The 19,896-nt window shown below is 41.6% G+C and overlaps 3 protein-coding genes across 4 annotated transcripts in view; 1 reads left to right on the top strand and 2 right to left on the bottom strand.

Moving 5' to 3' along the window:
- Positions 1 to 12,513, top strand: part of LOC125238430 (disintegrin and metalloproteinase domain-containing protein 12-like) — a 37,933-nt gene extending 25,420 nt beyond the window's left edge. For both annotated transcript variants that reach the window (XM_048145767.1, XM_048145768.1), the window contains exons 8-17: positions 192 to 363; positions 962 to 1,098; positions 2,106 to 2,307; positions 2,953 to 3,093; positions 7,414 to 7,532; positions 8,625 to 8,794; positions 8,950 to 9,047; positions 10,400 to 10,514; positions 11,168 to 11,263; positions 11,399 to 12,513. In XM_048145767.1, coding sequence (XP_048001724.1) covers positions 192 to 363; positions 962 to 1,098; positions 2,106 to 2,307; positions 2,953 to 3,093; positions 7,414 to 7,532; positions 8,625 to 8,794; positions 8,950 to 9,047; positions 10,400 to 10,514; positions 11,168 to 11,263; positions 11,399 to 12,264 — 2,116 coding nt within the window. In that variant the 3' untranslated portion in view covers positions 12,265 to 12,513. The remainder of the gene's footprint in view (positions 1 to 191; positions 364 to 961; positions 1,099 to 2,105; positions 2,308 to 2,952; positions 3,094 to 7,413; positions 7,533 to 8,624; positions 8,795 to 8,949; positions 9,048 to 10,399; positions 10,515 to 11,167; positions 11,264 to 11,398) is intronic.
- Positions 12,514 to 13,259: 746 nt separating this feature from the next.
- Positions 13,260 to 14,699, bottom strand: LOC125238392 (probable small nuclear ribonucleoprotein Sm D2). The gene is made up of 3 exons (XM_048145704.1): positions 14,582 to 14,699; positions 14,246 to 14,498; positions 13,260 to 13,696 (listed from the first exon to the last, which is right to left on the bottom strand). Coding segments are annotated over exons 1-3 (360 nt in total). The 5' UTR covers positions 14,584 to 14,699; the 3' UTR covers positions 13,260 to 13,591.
- Positions 14,700 to 16,220: 1,521 nt separating this feature from the next.
- Positions 16,221 to 18,452, bottom strand: LOC125238292 (heat shock protein 68-like). Its single transcript, XM_048145583.1, has one exon. It carries the CDS (start codon positions 18,339 to 18,341, stop codon positions 16,413 to 16,415), a length of 1,929 nt encoding a protein of 642 aa, XP_048001540.1. The 5' UTR covers positions 18,342 to 18,452; the 3' UTR covers positions 16,221 to 16,412.
- Positions 18,453 to 19,896: the final 1,444 nt, after the last annotated feature.

Below are 19,896 nucleotides of genomic sequence, written 5' to 3'. Positions count from 1 at the left end.
TATACGTAGGTACTTAAAGAGCATTTCTTCGAGCGTATCAAAACTATCAAACGCTTTGACTTCAGATGCCCACTGAAGGATGGAGGCACCATATTAACTTTACAAATACTTCTAAACCAAAGCGTTTAATTGGAACTTAACTTGAATAATGGACCTTAACTTGTTAACTTGAAATACTTTATTTCGTTCAGCCATCAGAAATTTGAGGGGAGCGTCGTTGGCAAGGCACACTCGGCCAAGATGTGTTCCAACCAGTGGTCTTCCGGAGTGGAGACCAACCACTCCAGGGTGTTAGGAATTATGGCGATGACTGTGGCACACGAAATGGGACACAACTTCGGCATGGGGCATGACGATGAGCAGGTATTGTAGTTTTCCATACAATAAAATTGCGTTCAGTTTCATCTATGCACTTCCACGAGCAAGAATGTCTGAACATGACTCAAATATTTTGTGAAGATGTAACTGAACGAGACTGTACAGTATCCTAATATTTCTCTGGCCTTTTCAATAAAAAGTGTCCAGAAAAAGTAGATAGAAAATATATTCTGGCTCGAATGATCGAGTTCGTGCAATACTTCTATAACCTTATGCTTTTTTGTCCGTCATCCGAGAAGTTAGCGTTTTTTAACGTAACAATTCCCAAAAAGTTTGTACATTTGGATCATGTCTTTGATTTTCATAAAAATTGGTAGGCTGATACAGTCCAGAGCGAGATGCTGAGCAAGATCCACTAGGTTTCCCAAAATGTGTATAAATCTGGTAACAAAAAATGAAGGTTTCATACAAACTACCTAGGACATTTTGGGAAACCTAGACCATCTTGCTCAGTATCATGGACTTCTATCAGCCTACTAATTTTTATCAAAATCAAAGACGTGATCTAAATGTACTAACTTTTTGGGAATGGCTGAGGTAACAAAAATTCAAACTGTATAAAGTTAATGGACATTATTTCCAGGAAGGATGTCTTTGCCCTGACAGGAGTTGCATCATGAGTTCGTATAGCAGCAACTATATGGTTCCCGTCCGCTGGTCTACTTGCAGCTTGAGGAATCTCACTCGGTCTTTTGAGAAGGGCTTGGACTACTGTCTACGGTGAGGATAGATTGTTGGTATATGTTGGCAATGTGGTGCAACTTTCCACTTAATCTAAATTACAAATCTAGATTTTCAATGGCCCATGGCCCTTTCCCGACTCCTCTTGCAATTTTGTGATATGTGCGCGCCCACGCAATGTATATTTTTTTTGTATGGATTTTTCCACATTCTTGATTTTGGCGCCCCCTTACCATGTGGCGCCTAGAGCGGCCACTCCACTGCTGGCCCCGTGTCTGAATGGCATTTTCTGCGACGCGAAACGCCGCAGAAATGTAGTCTGGCTCTGTCACACCAATATCTACGCAAGAGCGATAGAGATAGATAGCTACGAAAGAGATATTATCGTGAGCGTTTGTGCATTCGGCTACGCACACTGTTATGCACCGAAAAAAAAACTTATTTTAGCTTTAGGTACTACAACATCGATTTTCCCGGGACAAGAGCAATAATAGTATGACGGCTGGTCTGACCTTGTCTGCTAACCCTATGGTCCTGGGTTCGAATCCCAGTTCTGTAGCCATATTGTATGCCATGTGGCGAAGCATAGTGATACTTTTCTATACATTTAAGACCTATTTACTGTTGTACCTAGGGTTGACAAATAAATAATTTGGAATTTGGACATTTATTTGTGCACCAAATATTTGTTCCTGGGTTGTTATATTACGTATTATAAATAGTATATGTATCGTTTTAGGTATCCACATCATAAGTCTTCTTAAGCTTACCGTGGGGCTTAATTAGTCTGTCTATGAATGTCCTATATTTATTTTATTAGTTCGAGGAATCCCTATAAGTGTCAGTTTTGCCTCAGAGTGTCTAAAAGTACTAACATACGCGCGCGCCGCACCAAGCTCATACACACTTGCTATCCTGTCAGTGGGAGCGAGAAAGAGCTATTTCTTTTCTCGCTCGCGAATCTACGGTCGCGGGTACGCGGTCGTTTGTTAACTTATTTACCACATATCACCTTGTCTTATACCTACGAATTATTCCATCAACAGTAACATACCGATTCGTCTCTTCGACTCCCCAACCTGCGGGAACGGGTTCCTGGAAGCTGGCGAGGAATGCGACTGCGGGACTCCGCTTGGAGCAGAGTCTCCGTCAGACAGGGACCGGAATGCATGTGCGGCGTGCTGCAAGCCGGACTGCACACTGCGGGCCAACGCTACGTGTGCTAACGGCCAGTGCTGTGATATTAAGGTACACTCTATAATAGTCTCTTCTTCGTGGAAACCTCATGAGTCTCATGACTGAGGGTCGTGACCACCATAAGTCGCTGTACGTTGCAGTGATCTCCACGCAGGCCGATCTTTTGCCTTCCTAAAGGATCCCTGAAGCCCAACGCGTGTGACCTTCATTATTGTGCTGAACCAGCGCGTGGGTAATCCGGCTCTTTTACGATGACCCTCCACTCCACTCCACTCCACTCACTCCACTGGTCTCTAATAGTACCTTACGCCCTGTTCAGTATGGTGATTCTTTTTTAATTTATATTCAGCGTCATGCGCGGACATCGTGAGGAAACCGGACTAATTCCAATGAGGTCTAGTTTACCCTTCGGGTTGGAAGGTCAGATGGCAGTCGCTTTCGTAAAAACTAGTGCCCACGGCCACATCTTGGGATTAGTTGTCAAAGCGGACCCCAGGCTCCTATCAGCCGTGGCAAATGCCGGGATAACGCAAGGAGGATGATGATTCAGCGTCATGCGCGGATGCAGGGCGGAGGTCACCTAGGTCGAGGTGGGAACGGGTTCGACTAATCTGTCTAATCACATCCACGTAGCGTATCGCTGGTAAAAAGGCACCCTTGTTTCTTTCAAATCTTTAGCCATTGTATTTATTTCAGACATGTCGTCCCAAGGCAACTGGCACGGAATGCCGCGTCGCGAACGCCGAGTGTGACCTGCCGGAGTTCTGTAACGGGACGTCGCCATTTTGTCCGCGCGATGTGCACAAGATGGACGCCACGCCTTGTCGGAAGGGACAGGTAATTTTGTTAAGACTAAATGGTCATGTCATATTTAATTCGCAAAATATGTGTTATATTATGAGGCTATGTAGTAATTGTGAGGTTTAACCGTCTTAATAAATAATTAGTCAGTCATTGCTCATTTGATTCATTCATTCCCTATACTTTTACATGGCGCAGTCGGTAGGATACTCTTACAATTGACACAATTACGACCAGAAAAATTTTCCGGTAATCAAAGTACAAATGGGGAAAGTGTCTACAGTGACAGGATGCAGAGTTCTTGTTCGTGGACGAGATATCTTTGGTTCTCTTTGGTAACCCTTAGGCGGCATATGTAAACGTTATGTTCTTATGCAACTTCATTCGCCAGGAAGTTCGGATTAGTATTTGTTTACAAGAAAGTCTTTCCTGTTCCAGCGCCCCACGCTTTTACAATCAAATATTATAATTAAAAGCACATAGTTTTTAAACTTCAGCTCACAAATAGAGACAACTTGAACGATCCATAATTTATTTTTGGCTTTTACGTGCATTTATAAAAGCGTGTTTTATAGTGTTTTTTAAACTATTAATTTATTTTATACTTTTTAGTCATTAATAATGAAATACTTTTAATATTTATACATAAATTTATTTCAAGTAGGCGGATTTTACATGCCATTTGTGGCTTAACGTGTACTTATTGCTAATTGCTACTTAATAATAACTAGCGGTTACCTTCTTATTACGGTATTATCATAAAAATGTTTATACCTAGTAAGTTATCCGTAAAAGATAGACAATATAGACATGTGCCATCGCGGACTTTTTGAAGACATTAGAGAGACATACTTTCGCCATACATTGTTTTGAAGCTCTCAGCTAGTGGGATTTTGTTTGACTCGATTAGAAAATATTGTCACATTTCAACTAATTCAAACAAAATTTAAGTATTTCTTTTTTGCCGAGCCCCCCTTTATTTGCTCTTAAGGGTCACAGGAAAACCATTACCCAACTTATTTTAAATACAACGTTGATCTTTCTTTTATGCGGAGGCTTCGCCCTCCGAGCCCCCTTTGTTTGCTCTTAAAGGTCACAAGAAAACGCTAACCCAACTTATCTTAAATACTACGTTGATCTTTCTTTCATGCGGGGGGCTTGGCCCCCCGAGCCCCCCTTTGTTTGCTCTGAAAGGTCACAAGAAAACCCTAAACCAACTTATTTTAAATACAACGTTGATCTTTCTTTCATGCGGGGGCTTCGCCCCCCGAGCCCCCCTTTGTTTGCTCTTAAAGATCACAAGAAAACGCTAACCCAACTTATCTTAAATACTACGTTGATCTTTATTTCATGCGGGGGGCTTCGCCCCCCGAGCCCCCCTTTGTTTGCTCTTAAAGGTCACAAGAAAACGCTAACCCAACTTATTCTAAATACTACGTTGTTCTTTCTTTCATGTGGGGGGCTTCGTCCCCCGAGCCCCCTTTGTTTGCTCTGAAAGATCACAAGAAAACGCTAACCCAACTTATTCTAAATACTACGTTGATCTTTCTTTCATGCGGGGGGCTTCGCCCCCGAGCCCCCCTTTGTTTGCTCTGAAAGGTCACAAGAAAACGCTAACCCAACTTATTTTAAATACTACGTTAATTTTTCTTTTATGCGGGGGCTTCGCCCCCGAGCCCCCTTTTCGTTACTCTTAAGGGTAACAGGAAAACCCTAACCCAACTTATTTTAAATACAACGTTTATCTTTCTTTTATGCCCGGCTACGCCCCCGAGCCCCCTTTGTTTGCTCTTAAAGGTCACAAGAAAACGCTAACCCAACTAATCTTAAATACTACGTTGATCTTTCTTTCATGCGGGGGCTTCGCCCCCGAGCCCCCTTTGTTTGCTCTTAAAGGTCACAAGAAAACGCTAACCCAACTTATCTTAAATACTACGTTGATCTTTCTTTCATGCGGGGACTTCGCCCCCGAGCCCCCTTTGTTTGCTCTTAAAGGTCACAAGAAAACGCTAACCCAACTTATTTTAAATACTACGTTGATCTTTCTTTCATGCGGGGGCTTCGCCCCCGAGCCCCCTTTTCTTTACTCTTAAGGATCACAAGAAAACCTTAACCCAACCTATTCTAAATACTACGTTGTTCTTTCTTTCATGCGGGGGGCTTCGCACCCCGAGCCCCCCTTTGTTTGCTCTGAAAGGTCACAAGAAAACGCTAACCCAACTTATTTTAAATACTACGTTAATCTTTCTTTTATGCGGGGGGCTTTGCCCCCGAGCCCCCTTTTCGTTACTCTTAAGGGTAACAAGAAAACCCTAACCCAACTTATTTTAAATACAACGTTTATCTTTCTTTTATGCGGGGGCTTCGCCCCCGAGCCCCCTTTTCTTTACCCTTAAGGATCACAAGAAAACCTTAACCCAACTTATTCTAAATACTACGTTGTTCTTTCTTTCATGCGGGGGCTTCGCCCCCGAGCCCCCCTTTGTTTGCTCTGAAAGGTCGCAAGAAAACGCTAACCCAACTTCTTTTAAATACTACGTTAATCTTTCTTTTATGCGGGGGGCTTCGCCCCCCGAGCCCCTCTTTTCGTTACTCTTAAGGGTAACAGGAAAACCCCAACCCAACTTATTTTAAATACAACGTTTATCTTTCTTTTATGCGGGGCTTCGCCCCCCGAGCCCCCCTTTGTTTGCTCTTAAAGGTCACAAGAAAACGTTAACCCAACTTATCTTAAATACTACGTTGATCTTTCTTTCATGCGGGGGACTTCGCCCCCCGAGCCCCCCTTTGTTTGCTCTTAAAGGTCACAAGAAAACGCTAACCCAACTTATCTTAAATACTACGTTGATCTTTCTTTCATGCGGGGGCTTGACTCCCCGAGCCCCCTTTGTTTGCTCTGAAAGGTCACAAGAAAACCCTAAACCAACTTATTTTAAATACTACGTTGATCTTTCTTTCATGCGGGGGGCTTCGCCCCCCGAGCCCCCCTTTGTTTGCTCTGAAAGGTCACAAGAAAACGCTAACCCAACTTATTTTAAATACTACGTTAATCTTTCTTTTATGCGGGGGCTTCGCCCCCGAGCCCCCTTTTCGTTGCTCTTAAGGGTAACAAGAAAACCCTAACCCAACTTATTTTAAATACAACGTTTATCTTTCTTTTATGCGGGGGCTTCGCCCCCGAGCCCCCTTTGTTTGCTCTTAAAGGTCACAAGAAAACGCTAACCCAACTTATCTTAAATACTACGTTGATCTTTCTTTCATGCGGGGGCTTCGCCCCCGAGCCCCCCTTTTGTTTGCTCTAAAAAGGTCACAAGAAAACGCTAACCCAATTTATTCTAAATACTACGTTGATCTTTCTTTCATGCGGGGGCTTCGCCCCCGTGCCCCCTTTCTTTACTCTTAAGGATCACAAGAAAACCTTAACCCAACTTATTTTAAATACAACGTTGATCTTTCTTTTATGCTTCCCCCCTCGAGCCCCCCCCCCCCCCTCCCCCTTTCTGTTCATATCTTCCGGCACCATCATCAGGCCTTGAAACCTAATCGTAGTCATAGTTCATTACAAGGCTTTTCTAAGAAGCCCAAAAACAGCTATGATACGATGTTCCATCATGTAGTTCCAGTTCATATCTTCCGGCTCCATCGTCAGACCTTGAAACCTAATCGTAGTCAAAGTTCATTACAAGACTTTTCTAAGAAGCCCAAAAACAGCTATGATACTATGTTCCATCATGTAGTTCCAGTTCATATCTTCCGGCTCCATCATCAGACCTTGAAACCTAATCGTAGTCAAAGTTCATTACAAGACTTTTCTAAGAAGCCCAAAAACAGCTATGATACTATGTTCCATCATGTAGTTCCAGTTCATATCTTCCGGCTCCATCATCAGACCTTGAAACCTAATCGTAGTCAAAGTTCATTACAAGACTTTTCTAAGAAGCCCAAAAACAGCTATGATACGATGTTCCATCATGTAGTTCCAGTTCATATCTTCCGACTCCATCATCAGATCAGCTCAACAGTACCATATTATTGTATTGTCATCGGAACTACATATAGCTGCCAATTTTCATTACGCTACGACTCCTGGAAGATGGTTAAATTAGCCTCCGCAGATTCCATTACATAGTTAGTTACATACACGACGACCTAATAAAAGCGTGTTAAAAAATACGACCTCGGTCTCTTTAAAGCAAGAGTGAATAGGCTATTACTGAGGTGAGCTCCATCTTAGACTGTCTTCACTTTCCATCAGGTGTGACTAGGGTCCATAATAAAAAAAAAATTGTCAATTTGCAAAAAATGCCTAGTTTAACTATGTATGTACCTATAGTATTGATTCTATCTTACCACCAGGCTTACTGCGTGCGAGGATCTTGTCGGACCCACACGGATCAGTGCCAGCTGCTGTGGGGAGTCACGGGGGAGAGAGCTGACGACGAGTGCTATATCAAACGCAACGTGGACGCCAACGAGTAAGTATACATACTTATACTCACATCTGTTTCCCAGAGGGGTAGGCAGAGGTCACGGATTTCCACTTGCTGCGATCCTGACGAACCACTTTCGCTTCACTCACGTTAATTAATAACGTTTCTCATACATGACCTTCGGATTTGCTCAAACATCCATACTATTATTTAATATGACCGGTGACCGGTGGTTTTGACGACCGGTCTGGCCTAGCGGGTAGTGATCCTGCCTGCTAAGCCGCGGTCCCGGGTTCGAATCCCGGCAAGGGCATTTATTTGTGAGATGAGCACAGATATTTGTTCCTGAGTCATGGATGTTTTCTATGTATATAAGTATTTGTATATTATATATATCGTTGTCTGAGTACCTGCAACACAAGCCTTCTTGAGCTTACCGTGGGACTCAGTCAATCTGTGTAAGAATGTCCTATAATATTTATTTATATTTATTATTGATTTAATATTAAGTCCCGAAATAAATAAATGAAAAAAAAAAAATTATAAATGGGAAAGTGTGTGTGTCTATTTGTTTGTCCCGTCTTTCACGGCAAAACGGAGCGACAAATTGACGTGATTTTTAAAGTGGAGATAGTTGAAGGGATGGAGAGTGACATAGGCTCCTTTTTGTCTCTTTCTAACGCGAGCGAAGCCGCGGGCAAACGCTAGTTATTTATAATCTTTTACTACTTCTACTGTACCTAAGTACATATTGTCTCAAATCATTCGTTTTTAACCCCCGACGCAAAAACGAAGGGGTGTTATAAGTTTGACGTGTCTGTCTGTTTGTCTGCCTGTGTGTGTGTCTGTCTGTGGCATCGTAGCTCCCAAACGGATGAACCGATTTAGATTTCGTTTTTTTTTGTCTGAAAGCTGAGTTAGTCGGGAGTGTCATTAGCCATGTTTCATGAAAATCGCTCTACTATGTCGCAGTAGGGGTTTTTCAAAATTTTAATTTTGAGGTTAGGTTATTATGTTTTGTCTCCACTACCCAAAGAGATCGCTCTTTAGCGATAAGACCGCCTGTTGTCTACCATAAATAAAGATATTTGTGTTTAGTATTGTATATTGTTTTTTTACACGTAAATATTGTAACAGCTACGGCAACTGCGGCCGCGACCGTGTGTCGCAGATATTCCGCCGCTGCGCGGCGCAAGACGTGTACTGCGGTATGCTGCAGTGCAGCCATCTTGAGGGGAAGAATGCGATCCAACTCGGCGACTACTTTGTGGCGAGGATACAGAACTACCCCGTGCAGAAGGGCAGAGGTGAGATAATCATACAGAACCTTAAAAATTACGTCTTCTGCGACATGCTACAGGGCAAAGTCTAGTGCAAGTTGCACTGTGCAACCATCATGAACAGCCCTTTTTACGTTTTATTTTGCGTAGCTTAAAACTAAAGTTTTTCGTCTTGTTTTTAGATAAGGTGGTCCCGTGCCACACGGCCATGATCGACTTTGGGCTGAGGGACGTGGACCCAGGTCTGGTACCCGATGGCGCCAAGTGCGGACCTGATAAGGTAACTTCTAAACTGCATTCGAAAATAGGCGAGACGACTAAAAAATCTAATTAGTCCGTCAGTAAGATTATCAAAGAATTTTAGACACGTATTTTTTCTTTTGTTCTCGTAAACGAAAAATGACGACGGTACAGTGCGTTGAAGTTTCGCGTGACGTCACGCGCTCACGCCTAGGTAGAATTTTTACTTAGAAGTGAATGACGTCTGTATATCTTTGTATTTTTTCATTAATTACAAAAAGCGAAAAATATGTGTTCAGTATTTTTGGACGATGTAACTGACGGACTAAACACTGGTCCCATCGCGAGCTAGTAAGCTATGAGCTATCGGCTATAAAAACGAACAAAAGATAAGCACTCCCGTGCAAATAAAAGAGACACGGCGATTTTGATAGCTCACCGCTGGGCGAGTAACTATAAACATAGCTCATAGCTTACTAGCTCGCGGTGGGACCAGTGCCTAAACAGAATGCCATCATTTTTTATGTAGTCGTCATCCCCTTTATACCTGCATAGCCTGCATAGCATCATGGCTCTCCCTCCGGTCGGTCCTCCGTTTCTTCTGCCCAGTTTCTATCTGTGGAAACTTGTTATTGGCTCATTGTTTCCATGTTATGAGCCTTATTGTAACGTTAGCTGTAAGTTTTCCTTACAAATAAAATAAAATAAGACCATAAGAAATGAGGATTTGTGGAGTATGTGCCGACAACCTCCGATCGCCCAGGAAGTGGCTCTGCGGAAATGGATCGGTCAGACCCTTCGAAGAGGAGCTACCAATAGCGCCAGTATCGCGTTTGAGTGGCGGCCTCAAGGAGGAAGCGAGCCCGCAAACGCCCCGTACACACCTGGAGGCGGAGGGTTGAGAACGAGCTGCGGGAATATGGACTGAGCTGGAACGAGGCCAAGGCGGTGGCTCAAGATAGAAAGGCGTGGAAGGATCTTGTGGAGGCCCTATGCACCTGTGGGGTGCCTTAGGATATTAACAACTGGCAGAATACCAGCGAAGTGGCTTGCCCCATCACAAATATCACAATGCTGAGCCAGCGCCTTTTGCCACACAGATGTATTCATGATGTGTTAAGTTTCGCAAGTTTTTATCACTTATTTTTTGTTAACAATTGAACCTGTAGCCAACATTACAGGCCCAATTGGTTTAAGACTTCAGCTCGGTTGCGCTCATACGGAAGAGCCGTAGAGACAGATAACATGATACATTACATTACAATTACACTATAGAGCGGCAACGATCGTTCTTCTGGCCACAGGTTCTGATATCATAAGTTCTGATATGTAAGCTGATGTCAAACCTTATATTATCCATACGAAATAACTAAATGATCCATAAAATTGCAGATGTGTATGCAGCAGAAATGCGTGTCGGTTGAGCGAGTGAGAGAGATGTCTCAACGAGCGGCGGGCTCTGTCTATTCTTGTAACTGCTCCGGACACGGCGTGTGTAACTCTAATGGTAAGAATTTCAGTAGCATGCGCGGATCCAGGGGGGGGGTCATGGGGGTCACATGACCCCCCCCTGCAGCCTAGGTTGGCCATACAAATAGACCACGTGACCCCCCCCCCTTGGGGCCTGGGCCTTTGCCACGTGACCCCCCCCCCTCCCCTGGGCACGAAGCTGGATCCGCGCTTGTTCAGTAGTATTTATAGCATTGGTTGATTGGTATTTCCATTTAAATATTTCTATCGTAATTTACTTTAATATTATATGTATAGACATGTAACTTTCGTTATGAAGAAATAAATTGGAATTTACACATTTTACTGTGTAAATTCGTAGCTGTGTTGTTATAGTATTTATATTATGTATGGTATATTTAGGTTTATTTTATTTTGCTATTTATGTATGTTTATTAGTATTAAGATTATTTGACGTTTTCTATCACTCACTGCATCACCTACTCAAATCAGTTGTTTTTTGTGTCTTGTCTCCACTACCCAAAGGTTGTCTGGAAAAGATCGCTCTTTAGCGATAAGACCGCCTGTTGTCTACCAAAGTTAATTAAAGTTATGTGCTTATTTTTTTAATGTCATCTTGTTATATTGGTGAGCAATAAAGAATATTTGTATTGTATTGTATTTTATAATAGATTGTTTGTTTTTCTGCAGGTAACTGCCACTGTGATGCAGGCTACGCGCCACCGCTGTGCGAGCTGCCTGGCGCCGGGGGCTCTTATGACTCCGGGCCCATCTCCGATACTACCAGTATGTATATGTATCAAGGAACTATCTCTAGAAATATGTCAAGGAAATATCTGTTCAAAGTAGCTGTTTTCTCTACTTTCATAAGAATCATAAACTGCAAAAAATATAAAATTTAAATAGCGTTATTTTCTACAGGTTTATGGCGATTCATGGTGGCGATGTACGTGATTTTCTTAGGCATCGTCCCTGCTATCATATTAGTTCTACTCCTCATATACTTCTGTGCCTGTTGTTCCGTTCTACGCTACAAGATTTTCAAATCACACTATAAAAAACCTACCTTTGATTCTAAGTTTGCTCTACCTAGTTTAAATTCTTTAAGAAATTGGTTTTATGTTAGTGATAAAATTAATTGTAACACTACAAAGGATAATGTGAGAAAAATTGTTACTGTCAAGAATGAATATGGTAATGAGTATGCAGAAATATGTTATGTTGATAAACCTAATACAGATATAGCTAAAAAGACAGAAAGAGAAAAGCTAAGAAAGACAAAAAATGAAAGAGAACCTGTAAAATTTAAACTTACAATAAATAAAGAGGACATAGTTATTGTTCAAAAGAATACCCATGTTCCTATCCATAATAATTATAATAAAACTGGGGTAAATAATTTAGATGTAATCAAACCTAAAATTGATGATATGAAACATATTGAGACAATCACAGAGAAAAGTAACTCCAATATTCCTAATTTTAAAGACTTAAATAAAGAACTTGAATTGCTTAAGAACAGTAAAATGTCACCTGTAAATAGACCTAATCTTACTGTAAGTCCTAAAACTGCTAGTCTAAAACCTAGTGTAAGTCCTAAGCCTAGTGTTAGTCCTAAGCCTAGTGTAAGTCCAAAACCAGGTGTTAGTCCAAAGCCTAACAGACTGCCACAAGAAAATAAACTTAAGCCAGAAATAATAAATGCTGGTCTTACTTCTACGACTAGTGAGTTTCTTAATCAAAGATCGAAGCTGAGAAAAGTTGGCAATGTAAATGTTAATAAATAATTTTATATTATAATGTACTTTTACATAAATAGATTGCTTGGCAAGGAAGCAAAATGACATATTTGTGGTGAGGGCATATATTGAATTATGAAAAAAGCAAAAGTTTCTGTAGTTAAATCATGAGTATTGCAAGGATATCAGAAATGGATTTTTTTTTAATAAATAAATATTATAGGACATTCTAACACAGATTGACTGAGGCCCACGGTAAGCTCAAGAAGGCTTGTGTTGTGGGTACTCAGACAACGATATATAATATATAAATACTTATATACATAGAAAACATCCATGACTCAGGAACAAATATCTGTGCTCATCACACAAATAAATGCCCTTACCGGGATTCGAACCCGGGACCGCGGCGCAGCAGGCAGGGTCACTACCGACTGCGCCAGACCGGTCGTCAAATGAATGTGGAGCTTAGGGCCCTTATCAGAAATATATCATTTGCCCACTTGTGACATAATCTATGGAGGATGACAAATTTAAATTGAGAATAAACATTCCTTTGTCAATTCAGGCTGAGTATTGTTTAGTTATCTGTGTAGCAGACCCTTTAGCATAACTTGCCTTGCCGCGCGAGTTCATACATCAAGCGCGGCTTCAAGTATGGACTAGCGCGCGACAAGGCAAGTTGTGTTAGAGGGGCTGGTCTGTTTTACGTACTTATTAAGTAAATGCTAATATTTTTAAGTAAAAATTTAAGAAAAGGATTTATAAACAGTATTGTTACTAATGTTTTGCCTACATTTGTTTATGTTTTAAACCCAAAGATATTTTTAATGTTTATAATACTCATATAGTGCATTTGATAATTAAACTTAATTTAATGGATTTGCTCAAAAATTTTGATATACCCAGTAGACTGTTGATATTACCACTTGTATTTTTAATAAAAAAAATGTATGCTTGACTATTTTTTCTTTATAAGCCTCTTTCTTTCACATAAAGCTGCCCCTTATAAAATTAAATGGTTTGAATAAAACAAAACTAAGTAATTTTAATCCTTATATTAAGACTTATAAAATTACATCTAGTGCATCCACCGCAAACCAATCACAAGGAAATTGAAAACAAAAATTGTTGATCAAAATAAACTTATTGGAATTTCTGGTTATAATACATGTCCACCACATATTTGTAGATGTTTAACCCTTAAATGCATAGTGATGTATATATGCATAATGCATTTTTGACTCTATTGACAGCATGTCAAAATTCAAATTTGTGGAAGATTTTTGTCTAGTTCATGCATTTAAGGGTTAAACTGGATTAGAACAGGGTCTGACCGTTTGACAATAGATGACTTTGGTACCTTAAAGCTAGTTTACTTTCCCGCTGCGGTGGCAAGGGGGTTCCTTAGAACCAGAATGACGGAGTCTCCACGGAGGAACATCTTGGAAATAAACTTGTCTTTGTTGACAGCTTTGCCCTGAAAATGACGACACAATATGTTAAATTTCTATTTAGTTTAAAATCCAAGGTTTGGAGGGGAAGGTAAGGTAATTTTCGTTGGTAAAGCCGGAGGGGTTTTTGGAATCTGTTTTGTATGGACTTCTACAGATACTAGATAATTTTAGGGAACCCGTTGGGAATCGAGTTGTATCGACGCTCCGCCACTGTCGTCTAGTCCATATTCTAATTGCTGCGACACTTATATTTTCAGTGAAATTTGAATTCTAATAAATTAGAAATTAAATTCCACTGAAGACAAATGAGTCGCCGCAATTAGAATTCGCTGACGTCTTGAAATGACCATTTTATATTATTACATTCCGGGTGCATAGACATTCTACAAAATGTTTACTCTTTGTAACATAATTCACCTACAGAGAATGAACTATTGTCACTTTGGCTAGGCTGGCAGCTAGGTATGTCACTGATCTTTGTTTTACCAAACATCCAACATAACCTCAAACAATTTCAATACACAGAGCCAATTTAGACTTAACTCTTTATTTTACAAAATAATCTGGCTTACCTTCTTTCCTTTGCCAGTCCTCGGCACTTCAGTCCACATTTCCTTTACATTTTCAAGAACCATGTTACAATGCCGGTCGAAGGCCTTGACACGGCCCAACAACTTTTTGTTGTTCCTGCAGTTGATCAGAACTTGAGTATTGTTCTTCACAGACTGTGTTAGCACGGACAGAGGCCCTGTGCTGAATTCTTCCTCCTCAATCTTAGCTAACTCTTCCAGAGTCATCTCCGAGCGTGGCTTGGCCGTGGTTGCCCTAAAAGTAGGAAAACCTCGTGTTAAATTGCAATGAAACAAAACGAATTATTGAATATAGACGTAACGTAATTAATTACTTACATTTTGATAGTTGTAGGTCTAAATTTGTTTAAAATACACGGAAAAAGTGCAAGAAATGCCTCTCGATAGCGCGGATCTGTTGTGCCACAGATAACGTAATATTGTCTTGCGTCAGTGTATTCAGTGTTGCCAGTGCTCTAACGTCACGAATCAAAACAGACGGGCGTACGGCACGGACCGCAGATTACCAAATCTACAAAACTAAATCTAACCTACCAAGGTTAGCATATTTACTAAGCTTAGAACAAAATAAAAATAATTACTATCTTGGTTATCAACCAACAATTTCAATGAGCGCGCGCGTACCAACGTAGTCATTGAAAATATTCCTCGGTATGGACAGAAAGATGTCGAGCAATCTTCGACTATGGTATAAGTTAGTGACCAGGTCTCACTTATCCTATACTATTCAAATTCACTCATGACTTCCAGGGCCATGAGTCTCCTTGGCTTATATTACACTAAAGATACTTCATGACCGGCCTTGAACCTAATATTGCGGACACTGTACTGCTTCCGAACTTCACCTGCCTAGAAGCTTCGACAGCTTCGGTACATACGCCTACTTCCAAAGGCACGGTACTTACACCTATATTACACCTTTACTAAGGTGTCATGTCATGAATCATGAGAATAGCCATGGCTCGCATAGGAGAGGCATGTGTTTGCTGGGTCTTTGAAGGTTAGCTGTAGAAGGTTAAATGTGTGGTGACAGGTTTCAAGTTTCACTACCCCCTGTCTTTCCTTCGTTAGCAACTTATTACTGCAATATCACATTTTTTTTTATTGTTAGAAGTGGCACCGAAACTCGTGCAGTTTCGTGTGCTCTGTTTACATCTTTTGGGAATTCAGGCGTGACTTTAATTATGTGCCTAATATGTAAGTAGTAAGTTTGAGATTGTGACGCAGCACAGCCTCCTTGTTATTATTGGTAGCTGATGATGATGATGAAGTCAGGCGGGCCGGGTTATTGTACGTATGTGGTGTAGCGGCAAGGCACAAACGGAGGGCCTACTATGATTCATTCCCTTTAAATTATTCTAGCCGGTTATATGTAGGTACTAGCTTTTGCCCGCGGCTTCGTTCGCGTTAGAAAGAGACAAAAAGTAGCCTATGTCACTCTACATCCCTTCAACTATCTCCACTTAAATCACGCCAATTCGTCGGTTCGTTTTGCCGTGAAAGACGGACAAACAAACAGACACACACATTTTCCTATTTATAATATTAGTATGGATATGAATAATACCTAAGTTTGTCTTTTCAAAGCATATTTTTCTAGAACACTAAGTAGACAATCTAAATGTTCTAGAATAATATGCTCGCATTTTGCGAATTTCGGTGTTCGTGGTAGGCTCGTACAGTCAAGCCAACAAGTTTAAATAGTGTTTTCATAGGAAAATTGCGTCTATAATTATTTTACAGTTAGTTAACTAGGGCTGTTAATTTATAATATTACTTGCTATTAAAAGTTATAGGCGCATTTATCCTATGGAAACACTTGCAGTTAAGTAGGGCCGATACGATACAGACGGATTGTAACTTGGCGCGGTTATTATTACCTACTTCCCTATTCATACAATTGGTTTGCAGTCCGATCGTATCAGCCCTCACAGATGGCAGTAAATAAAACAAAATATTTAAGTTTGGAACTCAAAATCCATTTATTCATAAGTAACTGTCTTGTCTGAACGGAATGTTCTGGATTTAGGATGGAATAAAATAAATTTGAAAATTGAAATAGATGTCAACCTCGATTATGGGGGCCTTCGATTCTGCTTTTAGGCCCACAATCCATGACTTAAAATCCTGATTGGTTTATATTTGATGTTTAGTCCACTTCTTCGATGGTGGGTCCGTCGTTCCTGCCTCCCATGCCTCCTGGGTTACCTCCCATGCCTCCTGGCATACCGCCGGGCATACCTTCTTGGTTGCCACCGTGCATCTTGGTCATAACTGGCGAGCATACCCTCTGCACCTCTTTTAGCTTATGCTCGTACTCATCGACTTCGGCTAGGGAGTTGTTATCCAGCCATCGAAGCGTCTCTTCGCACTCGCTGCGAGCTGTATTCTTGTCCTGCTCACTTAGTTTGTCTCCAGCGTCATCCAACGCTTGCTTCACACTGAAGACGTACGCTTCCAGTTGGTTCCTGGCTGCTACTCGCTTCCTTTGCTTCTCGTCTTCGTCTTTGTAGCGTTCCGCCTCCGCTAGCATTCTGTCGATGTCCGCTTGAGACAGACGACCTTTGTCGTTCTTGATAACGATGTTCTTGCTGCGCCCCGTGCTGTTCTCTTTTGCAGAAACGTTCAAGATGCCATTAGCGTCGATGTCGAAGGTGACATCAATTTTAGGAACGCCTCTAGGTGCCGGTGGAATTCCAGTTAAGTCGAAGGTTCCCAATAGGTTGTTGTCTTTAGTCATAGCACGCTCGCCTTCGTAAACTTGGATAGTGACAGCTGGCTGGTTGTCAGAATAAGTTGTGAAGGTCTGAGATTGCTTGGTTGGGATTTTGGAGTTGCGTTCGATGATTTTAGTCATGACGCCGCCGGCTGTCTCGATGCCGAGTGATAATGGCGCTACGTCGACCAACAGAACATCTTGGATTTTAGAATCGTTGGACCCGGTTAGAATAGCCGCTTGGACTGCCGCACCATAAGCCACAGCCTCGTCGGGGTTGATGGAGAGGTTCAACTGCTTGCCGTTGAAGAAGTTCTGTAGGAGGCTCTGGATCTTCGGTATGCGAGTCGAGCCGCCAACGAGTACTACGTCATGGATTTGGCTCTTGTCCAATTTCGCGTCGCGTAGAGCTTTCTCGACCGGCTCTAGAGTACCTCTGAACAGGTCAGAGTTGAGCTCTTCGAAACGCGCTCTAGAAATGTGAGTGTAATAGTCAATGCCTTCGTACAGCGCATCTATCTCTATTGTCGCTTCTGTGCTAGATGAAAGGGTGCGCTTAGCTCGTTCGGCGGCCGTCCGCAAGCGACGCAGTGCTCTAGTGTTACCTCGCAAATCCTTCTTGTATTTGCGCTTGAACTCGTCGGCCAGATGGTTCACGAGCCTGTTGTCAAAGTCCTCGCCTCCAAGATGGGTGTCGCCGGCAGTCGCTTTCACTTCAAACAGCGATCCCTCGTCGATGGTAAGGATGGAAACGTCGAAAGTGCCTCCGCCGAGATCGAAAATAAGAACATTGCGCTCTCCTTTCAAGTTCTTGTCCAAACCATAAGCGAGCGCAGCGGCGGTAGGTTCATTGATAATTCTCAAAACATTCAAACCTGCAATAGCGCCCGCGTCCTTTGTAGCTTGCCTTTGTGAATCGTTGAAATAAGCCGGGACTGTGATGACGGCGTCCCGCACCGTTGAGCCCAAATAGGCTTCTGCTGTCTCCTTCATCTTCGTCAAAACCATGCTGCTGATTTCCTCGGGCGCGAACCTCTTCGTCTCCCCTTTGAATTCAACCTGAATCTTTGGCTTCCCAAAATCGCTGATGACTTTGAACGGCCAGTGTTTCATGTCCGCCTGTATCTTCGGGTCGTCGAATTTGCGTCCAATAAGTCGTTTGGCGTCGAACACCGTGTTGTTGGGGTTGAGCGCGACTTGGTTCTTCGCAGCATCGCCGATGAGTCGCTCGGTGTCCGTGAACGCGACGTAGGACGGGGTGGTCCGGTTGCCCTGGTCGTTCGCGATGATCTCCACATTTCCGTGCTGGTAAACTCCCACACATGAATAAGTTGTTCCAAGATCGATTCCTACAGCTGGCATTTTAATTAATTTCAATAACTTCTTGATATAAGAAATACGTCGTAATAACTCGAGAGGTTTTCACCGCTCAACTTCTTCGTTCGTTCGCTTTCGTGTTTAATTTTATACTGAGTTGCCGCCAACGCGCGGTCGCTTATATACCCCTCGGTTAACGACCAATCACGGCCCAGAGTTTTCTAGATTTTTCTCGGCACTCTCGGTTCGGGGTCGTAGAGCGAGATAGACTATCAATTTGCAGTGCGTACGAAAGAGACAGCCGATGGTACAGTAATACCAGGTGAATAAAAAAATCTTAACTTTGGAGAATATTTTGAGATACGCATATTATTTGAATTTAAGTTACGGAAAATAAAAATTTGAATAGAAGACTTCAATAACATCTTATAGCTATGATATATTGTAAACTATTTTTCTCTCCAATAACTTACCCTTATTTTCTATTTTTTTTACTCAGCGACTTCATAAAAGTGGCAATTTGGCAAACAAGCATATAGCTGGAGTATGTATGATACGTCAGCAGTGATGCTAGTATTACAAGCACATTTCTGTTCCTTACCTTAATAATCATGTAACAACAAGGTAAAGTTGGGTTAATATTTTATACTGTTCCCTTTTTTTGTGCCGTTCTGTTACAGTGTTTGTTGTTACTATTTTTCTAATCGAACTAAGAACTGATTTAATTATTACTTATTTACTAAATAAAAGGGTACATTTTTTATACCAAACGCATAATTTGATATAAATTTTTCACAGAGACCCGATCGGTATTTTGCAGAAATTTTATTTTTTTAGGCTGGTCCCACCGACCCAGTGACGTCATGAATCGTTATCGTTAGAAGATAGCGCTATCTGTATTTACGTGTGATAGAAAGAGATAAAGCACCCTTCTCGAAACGGCGGGAACGAAGGATTTGAAGTTTCTAGAAAATTCGTGAATACAAAAGTTCCGACCTTTTGACCTAACGAAAAAGTGTTATTGATTTTAGATTGAATTTTGCAACAAGTTCATAATTTTGTTTTCAGTACAGATGGTGTTTTTTTTACGCATTAGTGCGAGAAGTGGTTCATTAGGTATATGTCAGGTCGAAACTTCGGAGGCCCATCTGTACTGAAAAACGTCGTTCGATACACGTGCGAAAAGGAAGTTCGTAACTCGTGTCGATTTAAAACACGACCGAATCGCCACTCGTTTCGAACTTCCTCTTTTTCGCACTTGTATCGAAATGTACTAACAATACTTTGATTTCATATAGTGTAACAACAAAACCATACGTATGCAATACATATATTATGTAATTCGCCGACATCGAAACTTTTCCAGCAATTTTGGTGCAGCAATGTATCGCGTTATAGGAATATACAAGCCTTACAAGCTATTTTTAAAAGTGGGTGAACTAATGAGGGTCAGTTAGTATAGGCTGCAGTTTAATTAGGGTTTATAGTATAGGCTGCCGTTTTTTAGGGTTCCGTAGTCAACTAGGAACCCTTATAGTTTCGCCATGTCTGTCTGTCCGTCCGTCCGCGGATAATCTCAGTAACCGTTAGCACTAGAAAG

The sequence above is a fragment of the Leguminivora glycinivorella genome, chromosome 23 (assembly GCF_023078275.1).
Source record: "Leguminivora glycinivorella isolate SPB_JAAS2020 chromosome 23, LegGlyc_1.1, whole genome shotgun sequence".
Lineage (NCBI taxonomy): Eukaryota > Metazoa > Arthropoda > Insecta > Lepidoptera > Tortricidae > Leguminivora > Leguminivora glycinivorella.
The sequence above is the reverse complement of the archived record's forward strand: the minus strand, read 5'-3'. Positions and strand labels throughout refer to the sequence as shown.